The sequence below is a fragment of the Lotus japonicus genome, chromosome 3 (genome assembly GCF_012489685.1).
Source record: "Lotus japonicus ecotype B-129 chromosome 3, LjGifu_v1.2".
Taxonomy (NCBI): Eukaryota; Viridiplantae; Streptophyta; class Magnoliopsida; order Fabales; family Fabaceae; genus Lotus; species Lotus japonicus.
In genome coordinates, this window is record NC_080043.1 from 23,629,433 (window position 1) to 23,642,318 (window position 12,886).

The 12,886-nt window shown below is 35.8% G+C and overlaps 2 protein-coding genes and 1 non-coding gene across 5 annotated transcripts; 2 read left to right on the forward strand and 1 right to left on the reverse strand.

Moving 5' to 3' along the window:
* Window positions 1–1,581: 1,581 nt before the first annotated feature.
* Window positions 1,582–1,653, forward strand: TRNAD-GUC (transfer RNA aspartic acid (anticodon GUC)). Its single transcript has one exon. It is a non-coding gene; the product is annotated as a tRNA-Asp (tRNA).
* A 1,807-nt stretch (window positions 1,654–3,460) lies between these two features.
* LOC130748051 (uncharacterized) lies at window positions 3,461–10,096 on the forward strand. Of its 3 annotated transcripts, none has more exons than XM_057601138.1 (11): window positions 3,461–3,702; window positions 3,791–4,123; window positions 4,691–4,756; window positions 4,897–5,036; window positions 6,074–6,200; window positions 6,399–6,550; window positions 6,741–6,876; window positions 7,895–7,979; window positions 8,092–8,342; window positions 9,386–9,570; window positions 9,673–10,096. In XM_057601138.1, the coding sequence occupies exons 1-10, from the start codon at window positions 3,613–3,615 to the stop codon at window positions 9,521–9,523; spliced, it is 1,518 nt and encodes a 505-aa protein (XP_057457121.1). In that variant the 5' UTR covers window positions 3,461–3,612; the 3' UTR covers window positions 9,524–9,570; window positions 9,673–10,096. The 3 variants fall into 3 exon arrangements, 2 of the variants coding, with proteins under 2 accessions (XP_057457121.1, XP_057457120.1); XR_009022577.1 differs by having other exon boundaries at window positions 3,462–3,702; window positions 9,386–9,585; XM_057601137.1 differs by having other exon boundaries at window positions 3,462–3,702; window positions 9,386–10,096.
* A 672-nt stretch (window positions 10,097–10,768) lies between these two features.
* On the reverse strand, window positions 10,769–12,886 carry LOC130748052 (GDSL esterase/lipase At5g22810). The gene is made up of 5 exons (XM_057601139.1): window positions 12,370–12,886; window positions 12,047–12,177; window positions 11,680–11,913; window positions 11,273–11,528; window positions 10,769–11,159 (listed from the first exon to the last, which is right to left on the reverse strand). Exons 1-5 carry the CDS (start codon window positions 12,605–12,607, stop codon window positions 10,966–10,968), a joined length of 1,053 nt encoding a protein of 350 aa, XP_057457122.1. The 5' UTR covers window positions 12,608–12,886; the 3' UTR covers window positions 10,769–10,965.

Genomic DNA, 12,886 nt, shown 5'->3' on the forward strand with positions numbered 1-12,886 from the left:
TTTTTTTAAAATAATAAATATTTCTAAAAAAAACATCATCATTTATTTCAAAATAAACATCTTCATCCTGAATTTTAAAATAAAAAAACTTCTTCATCATCTTCCATTGAAACTTTGTGACTGTAGATTCCATGGCAAAATAAGAATAAGCTTCAGGGAATTTTCAATGGCAAAATAAGATTCCATGGCAAAATAAAAATAAGAATAAGCTTCAATTGCTGGGCATACCAAAAATTCTGACGAAAGTATTCAAGGAATACAATAATAGTTAATATGTCTTTATCATTATGTTAGGCGTTGGCACCATATTTGTGCAAAACTTCAAACACGCAGAGCCCAGAAATTTAAGCAAATCTGATAACAATCAAGTCTTAAACAACTTGAAGAAACAAATTCAGAAATCATCATCTTCTTCATTATTATCTTTAACATCCAGAACCCACCACAAACCCTAAAACCCAGAGCCCAGGAAAGAATACACAGGCTCCAAAATTGAACCACCACTGCAACATATTCAACATCGAACCCAGAACCACCACCCACAAAACCCAAAACCCAAATCGAAACTCAGAAAGCGCAAATTGAAACACATCAAGCCCAGAAAACCCTAGAAGAAGAAGAAGAAGAAGAAGAAGAAGAAGAAGAAGAAGAAGAAGAAGAAGAAGAAGAAGAAGAAGAAGAAGAAGAAGGTAGTCTCCCACCGTCGTTGTTCAGATCTGAAACGAAACTCGGCAGCTCCTCCACTGTTGTTCACATCTGAAGTCAAATCTCCCTTTTTCTCTTCAAACCCAGCCAAATCCCCCTCTTTCTCTTCAAACCCAGCAAAACCCCCTTCTTTCTAGGTCGCGTTTTGAGGTTTGTTGATGGTTGGAGGTGGAGGCGCGGTCTGGGCTAGGGTTGGGGGTGGCGGTGCGGTGTGGTTGCGGCGGCGGCGCTATGTGGTTGCGACGGTGGTGCGATGTGTTAGGGTTGGGGGTGGTGGCGTGTTTTGGGATGTTGGAGGAAATGAAGACATGAAGAAGATGATGATATTGTTGTTAGATGAAATGAGATGAAGATGAAGAAATAAGAAAGAACATAAACGATAAAGGAGAGAGATGATAATGAAGATATGAAGAAACTAGGTTTAAGGTTAATTTGGGAATTTAGAGTTAATTTAGGATAAATAAGGTAATTCAGATAATTAGGAAATATTTATTATTTTAAAAAAATACACGTCGGACTCTCATTAATGACGTGGACGGCCACGTAAGCTCCGGCCGGACCTATGGTGACCGGAGGGACGGGTCAAATTTGTTTTTAAAAGTCTGAGGACGGTTTTCAGATAATTTTCCGGCGAAGGACGGTTTTCAAAACTCGCTCAAAGTTCAGGGACGGTTATAGTTTTTAACCCTTTAAAAAAATAGTGGAGTGTGAAACACCCCCGGTTCATCACTACATCTTATATTTACTTGTGGTATGCGAGGTTACTTTGGGAACATCATCTTTAATGATGGGAGAAACAGAAATGGCCAACGGAAATTACCTATAGAACGAATAAATGTTATAAATACATAGATTTGACTTTAATATCAACAAGTGGTCGTTGTAGTGTAGTGGTAAGTATTCCCACCTGTCACGCGGGTGACCCGGGTTCGATCCCCGGCAACGGCGTCTTTTTATTTTGTGTCTGTTTTTTCAATACACAAGTTTTTTATTTTTTGGTGAAAAGCTGAAGGGAATGTTATCGGCCTGATGGGTTGGAATTGGGCTTTATTATTCTGGCGTACCCAAAGTTGGGCCGTACAGAATAACCAAACCAATTTTACACAAAAATAATCTAGCTAACCCAAATAAAATTTAGGGAAATATTTTGGATACTATTGTTATAGTATGCATTACATCTCACTCATCTCTTAAAAAATCTCTTATATTTTGTTCTGTTTTTCTTGTAAATCTTTTTCTCTTTCTTAATTATTTTTTGAAAAAGAACAGTTAATTTATGAGAAAAAGTTTTTTTGAAAAAGAACAATTAATTTATGAGAAAAAGTGCTGATGATTTAATATCAGCTGAAAATTCATCACAAATTAGACCTTAGGGCTTTCATTTTAGAGTTCAATTTCTATGTACCGACGGTGTAAGGTTTTTTTACACTGTCAACCAATCAAATTTCAAGGATATGAGAAAATCTTTCTTTTTATTTAATTTTATTAATTGACGTGACACAACCTTAAAATCTGATTGGTTGACGGTGTAAAAAAACTTTACACCGTCGGTGCATCATCATTTTTCTCTTCATTTTATTTTCACTGCTCAAAATGAAATTATTCATCTGCGAGCTAGCTAGCTATCTATAGGCTTTCAACAACTCAATATTAACAATGTCAAACTTATCATATCCAATAAATTGATTGATTAAAAGGAAAGCGATTATCATTACCACAGGAGGAGTATAATGCTATAACCAAAGGAAAAAAATTCCCTTTTCATTAATCTCCAACTACATAAGTACATGATCTTTTGTTATAATATAGATTCAAATGTGTTACTTTATAGCCATAACCATTAGCCAACCAATACTCTCTTCCTTAGTTAGTGAAGTGGCTCTGGTCGTCAAACTTCATAGAACTTTCAGTCACTAACCCAACTAAATAGGATAGGACTTCCAACAAAGTTATCCCATCTCCCGAGTTCTACATGTTGTTAGTTTGATTCCTTTGAGGTTGCTCAAGCCATGATATTGGCTTCCCTCGGACTTGGAGAAATACATACTGCAACTCAAGTAAAACATAATGAGTTGTATATGTTGGAGGGCTGTTAAAAAAGCTAATAAAAGATATTTCGGCTTAGAAAATAAGTTTCTTTCATTGTATCTAGGAATTCATTGCCTGAATTTTAGTAGGTTAGCTACTTGTGATTGTGAACATACTTTGTAGACGCTGCTCAATATAGATGCTGCACTTAAACAAGATGGAGTTGGATTTGGAGCAATCATAAGGAATGAAAAAGGACAGACCATGGTGGCAGCAACAAGGAAAGGGCGAGCGCAAGATGATGCCACGATGGCGGAAGCTTTAGGAGCTAAATGGGCACTGGAATGGACAAAGGATCTTGACGTCACTTACTAGAAATGAATTCTCTAATTTTGGTGCAACAATGAAAGAGTAACAATTTAGAGGACTCCTACCTACATGATGTTATTAGATTTTGTAAGAACATGTCTTTAAGATTTAGTTATTTCTCTGTTTCTCATGTCAAGAGGTCGGATAATAGAGTTGTTGATTTTCTTGCTCACTTAACTAGTACTATCACTCGGGATTCCTATTGGATTGAGGAAGACCCTCCCGAGACCTCTACCTTAATTAGCTAAGATGTAATCACATAAATGTCAGCTGACAAAAAAAAACACGTGTCTTTTCTATGTCAAGCCCAAAAAAAAAAAGTTAAAAAAAATCTAAACTCAAGTACTCAACCCTTGACAAAAAAATAATCCCAAGTACACAACCTCTCCAACTCAGACTCAGTAACGGAGATTGATCAGGGGCTGTCTCACGCAGGTTAAGACTTCATTTTTTGCAAATTCTCGTGCTTTCCAAAATTGGAGGGAAAAACAAGCTAAGGTAAAGAAACGCATGGCGGTTCCAGCAGATCCAGCAATCGAAGAAGAAGAAGAAGAAGAACACAGTGGTCCCACTCACCACCCTTCCGCTCCGTCACATGAGGTTATCATCGATTGTTCTTTGGTGATTGTTCATACTCTCAATTCTCAATTCCTATTTGGTGATTGTTTTTGAATTTTTCCTCATGCAGTTTTTCGATTTATCAACCACGGTTGATCCTAGTTATATAATCTCCTTGATAAGGAAGCTTCTACCTTCAGATTCTGCTTCTGAAGAAGGGGATGCACCACCGTCTGCATCTGCTGCTAATGGTGAACACATTGAATCATCCATGAAAAAATCTGAGAACATGGATGTTGATGTTTCCAGTGAGTTTTCGGACCGGCGAAGAGAATGTCAAGGTAGGGGTGATGATGGATTTGGAGTTAGAAATTCCGGTGTCTCGGTTGGAGAGGATCCCTGGGAGGAATGTGGTTGCGTTTTGTGGGATCTAGCTGCTAGTAGAACACATGCCGAACTCATGGTATGATAGGACACACTGTCTTTTGGTGGTTTAGTCAGTGTTTATTGGAGTTCCTTTTGTTAGCTCTCATGATGATCGGTCAATTTTTAGCGAAATTCAACATATTTTTGAAAAAAGTGATCAATTGACTAGGCAAATCATTGACTTTTCAAAGAAATTGCGTGTTCAAAAGAGTGTGTTGCTAGCATTTTTCGTATTGTCAAATATTAGTTTCTATTCAAAATGTGTTCTAGCCGTGTAGTGGTCTCTTCAAATAATGAGTTGATTCGATATACCTTGCTGTCACTACCTGGTCATGCAAAACCATGTTTAAGTCTCAAACTTCACTCATATTGGCTTTTTAATAACATGATAGATGATCATTTGAATGTTTTCTGACATAAGCTTTTTTATCATGCCACTTTCTCCATCAACCATCAAGCTCCTGGTAATTGGTATCAAAAACCATCATTGTCACTTTCTCTCACCAGGATCTAAATACATTTAGCTTGTCAATGCTTTGAGCCATTCAATCTTTTGCTTGTTGTATAAACTGTAATATAGTGGTTGTTGGGCATAATCCTGCAGGTGGAGAATCTCATACTCGAAGTTCTTTTGGCAAATCTCGGTGTGTGCAATTCGATGCGTGTTACTGTAAGTCAATATCAAAATATGCATCATGATTCAGACTGCACTCTTTTAATAGTTTGTTAATGTAAAATTATCAGGTAGGTAACTGAGAACTCTAATGTCACTATTTTTGCATGTTTTTTTGGATTAATTACATGGTGTAGGAAATTAGCATAGGAATTATTGGGAACCTTGCCTGTCACGAAGTTCCAATGAAGCATATAGTCTCGACAAAAGGACTAATTGACACAATTGTGGATAAATTGTTTCTGGATGATCCTCAGGGCCTGTGTGAAACATGCCGGTATGATGCATTTTTTACACATGTATTTCTTGTCAACTTTGGAATTTTTATACCTGATGTTAGGGATCAAATTTACTTGATTGGTTACTGACTTACTGTTTCTTGTTAGTCCTGATTTTTCATCTCTGCATCTTCAATTGTTCCTTGTTTATTTCCAATTTACTTGACTGCTCCACGCAGATCTAATTATTCCTTGTCTATTCCCAATTGGAACATTTTCATTTTTTTCCAGGAACTTACATGATATGAGGTTACTGAGTTATAGTCTCTTTTGCTTTTACTGAATTTGTTCATCTTTCTTCTTTTGTATTCTTACAGAATTAACAGTAACAGTAATTACATGTACTGAGGTGCAGAATCCCATTCTTTTGTCTGCCAGTGCTTATTATGTGTAATAGTTTTGAAAGCAGAGCTATCTCATTTTGCATTGTTCTATAGCTACTTATCATGGGAATGGGCTCTTTGGGATTTTGGGAGGATGTTGGGTCTGTCCTAGGGATTTGCATCAGTTTCTCTTAGTTGATTTCAGAGGTTTTACCTTAAATATAGAAGCTAAGGTTTTGCGGCAATTTTCTGTCTGTGATTCTTTGCTGTTTATGGCTGGAGAGGAATGCTAGAATTTTACAGAACACTTGTTTACTTCATTTGGAATTAGGTAAACCTTCTAGGGTTCTACTCAGTTCTTATGGTGTTTTTAGATCTGTTTCTTTCTCAGACACGCAGAAAGATTGGCATGCGTTACTGCATGATTCAATTCCTAGGTGCTAGTTTTGCTTTGTTTTCTTCAAAGGATGTTTTATCATCTTTCTTTGTACTATTATCTCCTTCCTTAATAAATTTCTTTCTGTAAAAGAAGAAGAATATGCACACAGATATGCCTACTCAACTAGATAGGAAAGTGGAGTGATGTTTTATTTATTTATCTCAAGAATTTTATGAATGTTAGTTGTCCTTCACTGTAAATTAGGTATCATACTACTTTTTGGCACCATCATATTTATTTTGCAAACATCTCTTATAGTTAGCTTTGGGAACAGATTGTTGACTGTCGGTCTTCAAAGTGGTGAATCCATTACATGGGCTGAGGCGTTGCAGTCTGAACATATACTATGTCAAATATTATGGATTGCAGAAAATACTTTGAACCTTCAGCTGTTAGAAAAGGTAACGAGTAATTCATGATAGTTCAACTTTTTTATTTTTATGGAGGTTACAAGTCACTAAACTTTGTCAAAAGCATTTTGTAAATATTTTCACAAAAAATATAATTTCAGAGAACAAAATGAGTAATTTGACATTTTTTCTGAGTCAGAATGCACGTTCCATCCATTCAATAGATAAGAGTATTCTACTTTTTAACAGAGTGTTGGGCTTATATTAGCTATATTGGAAGGTCAGGCGAAAGTTGTGGATGCTCTTCTTCCACCTTTGATGAAGCTTGGTTTGGCAAGTATATTGATCAATCTCTTGACTTTTGAGATAAGCAAATTAACTAGTGAAAGAATCCCTGAAAGGTGCCTTGATCCACAACCCTACATTGTGCAATGATTTATCTTCTGAAATAATTCTGACAATTTCAGTGACACATGCTTCGAAAATGGACTGGCTTGCAATTTTTCCCCTCTTACATTTCATTTTCTAGATATCTATCCATCCAGCTATCTGGGGGAACTGATATGACAGCCTAATATCTTAACGTTTCAGGTACTCAGTTCTTGATTTAATTCTTCGTGCAATTGAGGCCATTTCTATTATAGACGACCATTCTCAGGAAATTTGTTCAAGTGAAGAGCTTTTTCGACTAATATGTGATCTGGTTAAGTTCCCAGATAAAGTTGAGGTACAGTGTTGCTGTAGGTAAAACTTTCAATATTGATGCATTTTGCTAAAGGTCAACTGTTGAAATCAATAATTTGGTTTTAGATGAGCTGTAAATTTATGAATTTTAATATTCATATTTGAATTTTGTTTTGTCCATTCTGGGGTGTAAAATATTGTCAACGGGATGTCTTAGTTTGGAAAATTATGTCCTCAAGCTCATAAATATTGTAACGAATTCTCCAAAATAATTAATGTCTTTTTATTTTTTTCTTAATATTTGAATTTTAAGAAGAATCACAAGCTTTTATATCTTTAAGGTAAGGAGCTTTTTCTCTGTCAATGAACAATATGGTATTTTTGTTTTCCTTTTCTTGGTTCCCCTGAGTACCATCAATTGAGGTATTGAACTGTGTACTTCTGATATTTTCTCATGGATATTTTCCACATTTTCCGGAAGCCATGATAAGTGTTTTGACTGTGGGTTTTGCTCAAATAGACGAAGATGAGGGTTTTCAATACTAGGCTCCTCTCCCCCAAAAAAGATTGCAAGTATCTTTCATGAAACGCTGAACATTGATGATAAATTCACAATTTATTAATATATAAGGGTGGCTGAGAATCGAAGTTACTGTTACACTTATCTGAACTAAAAAGGCATCGTCCTTCTTATGGAGGATTTTTTAGAAAAAACTAAATCTAAATTCAGTTGAGCAGTGAACTAATGCGCCGACTTAATCGTGCTGTTCAAACCTTTGTCAATTATGAATTTTGAGACCTGTTGTGGGAATCAAATATCTGCCGAAAGAATAAACACCTGATTTTCTAAATTGATGTAGAAAATTATATGAAATAATTATTATGATTAAAATTATGAATCATGTCATCTGGTAACCTGATGCTCATGCTCTTGTGCCTCTTTGTATTTTATTATGTGCTTCTCTCTTGCTATATTATTATGTGCTTCTCATAGATTGACAAGAAATGAAAATGATTTAGCCAACTGAAAAAGCATGGTGAATTGGTGATTTCTCCTGCAGGTTGGGAATTGCTGTGTTACAGCTGGAGTTCTTCTTGCAAATATTTTGTCTGATGTTGCTGATCATGCTTCTGAGGTCTCACAGGGTAAAACAGTTTTCTTTCACTCTCATCCACAAACTTAAATTATTTCCTTCTTTCTGTATCTCTGGGTTAGTTAATAACATAATATAATGGTAAATGGCATTGTGCCTTCCAGATTCGTGCCTTTTAGCTGGTCTGCTTGACATATTCCCTTTTGCTTCGGATGATTTGGAAGCTACAAATGCAATCTGGAATGCAATTGCTAGAATATTGGTTAGAATTCGAGAAACTGAAATGAGCCCTCCAAGTGTATGTAACTATGTTTCAGTTCTTGTCGGAAGAATTGATCTGATTGAAGATGAGCTTCTCAACCAACAGGAAAGCTTGTCTTCTCCTGGTTCAACAGCAGATGCTATAAATACATCTGTATCCTTCTCTTGTAGTTAGCTGAATTTGTTGTTTCTGATTCTGATCCCTACTTTGCATGGACAGGAATTCAAATGCATGAGTCACAATTCTTGGCATGATGTTTCGATGTCTTAAAAATAAACTGTTGGATTTAATCATTCCTTTTGTTTGCATGCTGTCAAGATTATATGATTAAGAATCCATTTTGATTCATCTTGCAGTAATTAGCTCAGGCTAGAGAAAAAGTGATAATTTATAGTAACTAACAAATTCATCATAAAAAAGTTAAAACATTTTTTTTGTTGAAATAAAAAAGAATTTCATTTTGATAGATTGTCACATGCAATAATATATCATTACATAATTTAATGAGTTTCACGTCTCCTGTCGTTGCTAGGAAATCATTTACACAAGCAACTAGTTTATATTATTTTTTTGTTTTACAGTCTTAACATACAGTGATACAGGGCATTTTTTTTGGTATTTATTAATGATACTGTATGTTACAGAGGAATTTTTACATGATCAGGTACATACAGCGGAAATTAAATATTAACTAAAGGGGAAATTGCACTCACCTCCCTTGAGGTATCTTATCTCAGGGGAGGTCAGTGCAATTATAATAAACCTGAAGGGAGGTCAGTGCAATGTTACCAATGAAATAAGGGTAGTTAGCGTCTTGTTAAATAATAGAGGGGAGGTCAGTGCAATAGTGCAAAACTTCAGGAGAGGTTAATGTAATTTCCCCTTAACTAAATGTTAATTTGTATGTTATGTCGTAGAGTCCATTGGTGACATTTATTATTTTCCTTTATATATTGTCAATGTGGTTCACTAAAGAGAAATTCTTAAGCAGGGAAACAAATGCATTAATGATCTTTGTTTAGATTACTGTCCTTTAAAATAAGCATCATACCTTTAAACCTCTATCTTGCTACTAGCCATCCAACGAGCCTAACTATAACAAGCGAGCCATACCTACTGACAGTTAGGATGACATGCTTAATTATGTGGATGCATGATTTTCCATTTATTTGTTTCCCTTTACCTTTGAACAATAGCTCAGGAGGATAATCAGCATTCTGAACCAGTGGACTGCTGCAAAGGAGAATACTGAGAGTAATGGGAATGCTGAAGTTCTTGTCAGTGAGGCAGATATAAACAAATTGTTGAATTGCTGTCGTAAATTCTTGATGTAGAATTACTTTTATCTTGTAAATTACAATTGTCCAGACAATCTTTGAAGGTTCTGTACCTGCAGGTGCCGTTGTATTTGCTTGTTCTGGACCTGTTACATTTAGCTATACGTACATCAATTTTGACATTGTCCTAACTTACCTTCTTTCAGAAGCTGTTGCTGGTGGGAGAATTTTCACCTACCTTTTGGAATTGTTTGCTGATTGCTGGGCTTTATGCAACCTCTATGCTGAGAGGTAATAGTAATCTCTCTGGTTTTGTTCTTCATGAGTGGTGATGTTATCCCCTTGCTTTGACACCTGGTTTAAATCCATCCTGAAGCTTCCAGCACCTTTGTACCTTTGTTGATGTTGATTAGAGTTGAGAAATCCGACTATTGATAAATTCTGAAGCTAGTTGTCTGAATGGTCATCTTTTGTTTGGTTTAGAGAGTAGGACAGGAAGTGTTTGAAAAAGTGTAGACTTCTAGTGAAAGATATATTCTATATATCCATGTTTGAGCTTGTATTAACATATGTTTATATGTTTAACACTTAACTAGTTATATTGTCAAAATGATTTTTCTTTTTGTAGAATGATGGTAATGGAGTTTCATTGTATAATTTTATGTAAACTATTTAAATTCTTCACAAGTCTAATGCGAGTTGCTTTAAGAATTAAAATGTTGATGGTGAACTTTCCAACAATAATTATAATTATAATTTACATTTATGCTTCGAAGTGAACCTCTCATTCATATTTTAAAAAGCAGTACTGTGCATAAAACTGATGTTATCTGTCATATTTCTGACATCGATACAAGGCTAGTGAGTTTCTTAAACTCGTTCATTTGAGAAAGACACATGCAATTCAGCTTACATGGAAAAATTCATCTTCTTAGCCCATGATGGTCCATGAAACTGGAAAAATTTGACTGTTTATGGTACAAAAAGAAATTGACATCTTAAAAGAATCATTTAGAATAAATAGATTGATATCACATATTTGCAAATTCACAAATGATAACAGTTTTGAGCCTGTGTGATTAATTATGGAATATGGACGAGTACATGCTCTTCATTAGTGCATTTCTACAGGATATAAACACAACCCAGACTTAGAAAATTCCAGATTTTAGATGCACTCCTTAATGAACCTATTTAGTATTCTACTATAGTTTTATGTCTGTATTTGCGATTAGTTTATCTGTCACACAAAACTAGATTCTATAAATAATATAAGTAGAATAAAAATCCAGCAGGAACACCTTTGAACACCCGAAAACAGAAAATTTACATAAAGCTTACACCAATATTGGTCTTATTACACAGGAAACTTGATAATACATAGCAAGCTTTGAAATTGAACATATTCACCTCCTACCACATAAGCCAAACTCACAACAACAATGACAAATAACTCCTAAAAAATCTCAACTGCAGAAAGCGACCCTAAAAATGTTGGATCAGGATATCAGAGAGATGCCAGCAGCGATCAAATCACCTGCCAAAACCTGGTTTGCAGCTTCTGAGGGATGAAAACCATCCCAGAAGACATACTCAGATGCATTGGCACATGTTCCTATGGACTTCTGATTGCACAGTATAGACGTCTCGAGCAAGCCGGTTCCACAACAAGCCCTCCTTGCTTCGGCAAATCCTGCAATAGTGAAGGGTGCAACACAAACAAACCTTGTTAACAACCCTTGTTCATGAGTCATATGCAATAAGATTTGGCTTTGTGGGATTAATTAGCAGAGTTAGATGTTGTACCATTTTCAGAAGGCTTAGTGACAAGGTCATAGAGAGGTTGGTAGATATCAAGGAGGACCAATTTGAGGCCAGGAAGTGATTTTTGCAAGCTCTGAGATGTGGTGTTTAGCTTTCTATTGAAGTTAACAGCATCATTGTTTAGCCTTGCCACACATTGGTTGCTATCATGGCCAAAGAGAGTGATGGCGGCTGGCAAGCAACCCACTGGAGCTAATGTTGTCACACCAATCCTCCTTGCCCCAAGTCCATATAAATTCTGTCAAATGCATGTTTGGAATTTTAAATTGCAAAGAAAAACCAGCAAATGACTTTAGCAAAGGAAAACAAATATTTCTTTTTTCTTCTGATACTTTTATTTTTTTTATCAACACACACATCTTAGTGGAACATGGTTGAGAAAGACATGCCTGAATGAAAGAGGCATAGCATTGGATGAGAATGTCTGAGAATTGATCAGCAGTATAAACCTTGTAAAGCAGAGGATTTATGTAATAGTTTTGAACAAAGTCACTGCTCCCAGCACTAATAAGATATATAGCACCAGAAATAATTGAAGAAGCATTTGATTTCCCTGCTACTCCCACCAATATATTCTGGGATTCTTTGTAGTGTTCAAGTTGCTGGCTCAAAGGAATTGCATGCTAGACAAGAGGAAACAAATGAAAGAAAAGCAAAACATACACATATCAGGACTTACCGATATGATGAGATCATGACAAGTAATGAAAAAAAGTGAGAATGTTTAAAGCTTGAAACTTCCAAATATACACTTACATATAGCTTGGCTGTAGGTTCATAGTAGCCAGAAGCACCTGAGGCAAAGTTGGCACCATTCAAGAGGTTATTTCCTTTGGTCTTTAAGTTCATGTAAGCTGGTGGGTAAGAAGTAAATCCCAGGTTTTCAGCTGCGGTGAATGGAAAAAGAAAAAATGAAAGCCTTGTCAAAAAACAAGATAATGGGGGTGATTTATAAGGAAGGGATGTTTATTTATCAAAAGCAGATGTTAAGGGAAGTTGCTTTTGTCCACCACGATATATAAATTTTAAACGAGTTTCTAAACATGTACTAAAAGGAGTCTGAGGGAGAAAAAAAGTACCAGTGAGGTCTGTGGCAAGTTTTCCATTGCAAAATCTCCCTGTTGGCTGGTGATTCTGGAAGTCTCTTCCATAAGGAAGGAAGTTTGACTTAACAATGGTGGGTAACTGGTTATTATTGCCCACATCAACTACTGAGTCCCCAAATATGAACAATGCAGGTACCAGAGGCTGTCCTTTAGCCACATTGAACAACACCACCAGAAGCAAAGAAGCCAGAAAATGACTTGAGTGCACCATGCTTTTCAATTTCTCTTCAGTAATGAGCTTATTCAGAGAGAGAATGAGGCTTTAAAGATGGAGTTACAGTATCGGGAACTATTGCTCTGAGGATGATTTATTGTGCTTTGAAGCTGTAGCCTGCAGTGGAGCTACAGTTTGGCAAAGCTGCAATTCCGAGAATCTTATAAATGATCAACTTAACTTTTAAGGCACACAAGTCAAAATAGAAAAATCTTCCACTCTAAACTAGAGTATATTAATTAGTATTTTCAGTGTCTAAAACTTTATTTGCATGCT

Bases quoted from the DNA above. Each gene is read 5' to 3' on its own strand.
- LOC130748052 (XM_057601139.1), bottom strand. From the start codon at position 12,607: ATGGTGCACTCAAGTCATTTTCTGGCTTCTTTGCTTCTGGTGGTGTTG. The intron at 12,178-12,369 runs GTACTTTTTTTC...CATTCACCGCAG, and splicing joins ACTTGCCACAGACCTCACTG to CTGAAAACCTGGGATTTACT. The intron at 11,914-12,046 runs GTAAGTGTATAT...CCTCTTGTCTAG, and splicing joins AACCTACAGCCAAGCTATAT to CATGCAATTCCTTTGAGCCA.
- LOC130748051 (XM_057601138.1), top strand. From the start codon at position 3,613: ATGGCGGTTCCAGCAGATCCAGCAATCGAAGAAGAAGAAGAAGAAGAA. The intron at 5,037-6,073 runs GTATGATGCATT...CTTTGGGAACAG, and splicing joins GGCCTGTGTGAAACATGCCG to ATTGTTGACTGTCGGTCTTC. The intron at 6,551-6,740 runs GTGCCTTGATCC...TTAACGTTTCAG, and splicing joins AGTGAAAGAATCCCTGAAAG to GTACTCAGTTCTTGATTTAA.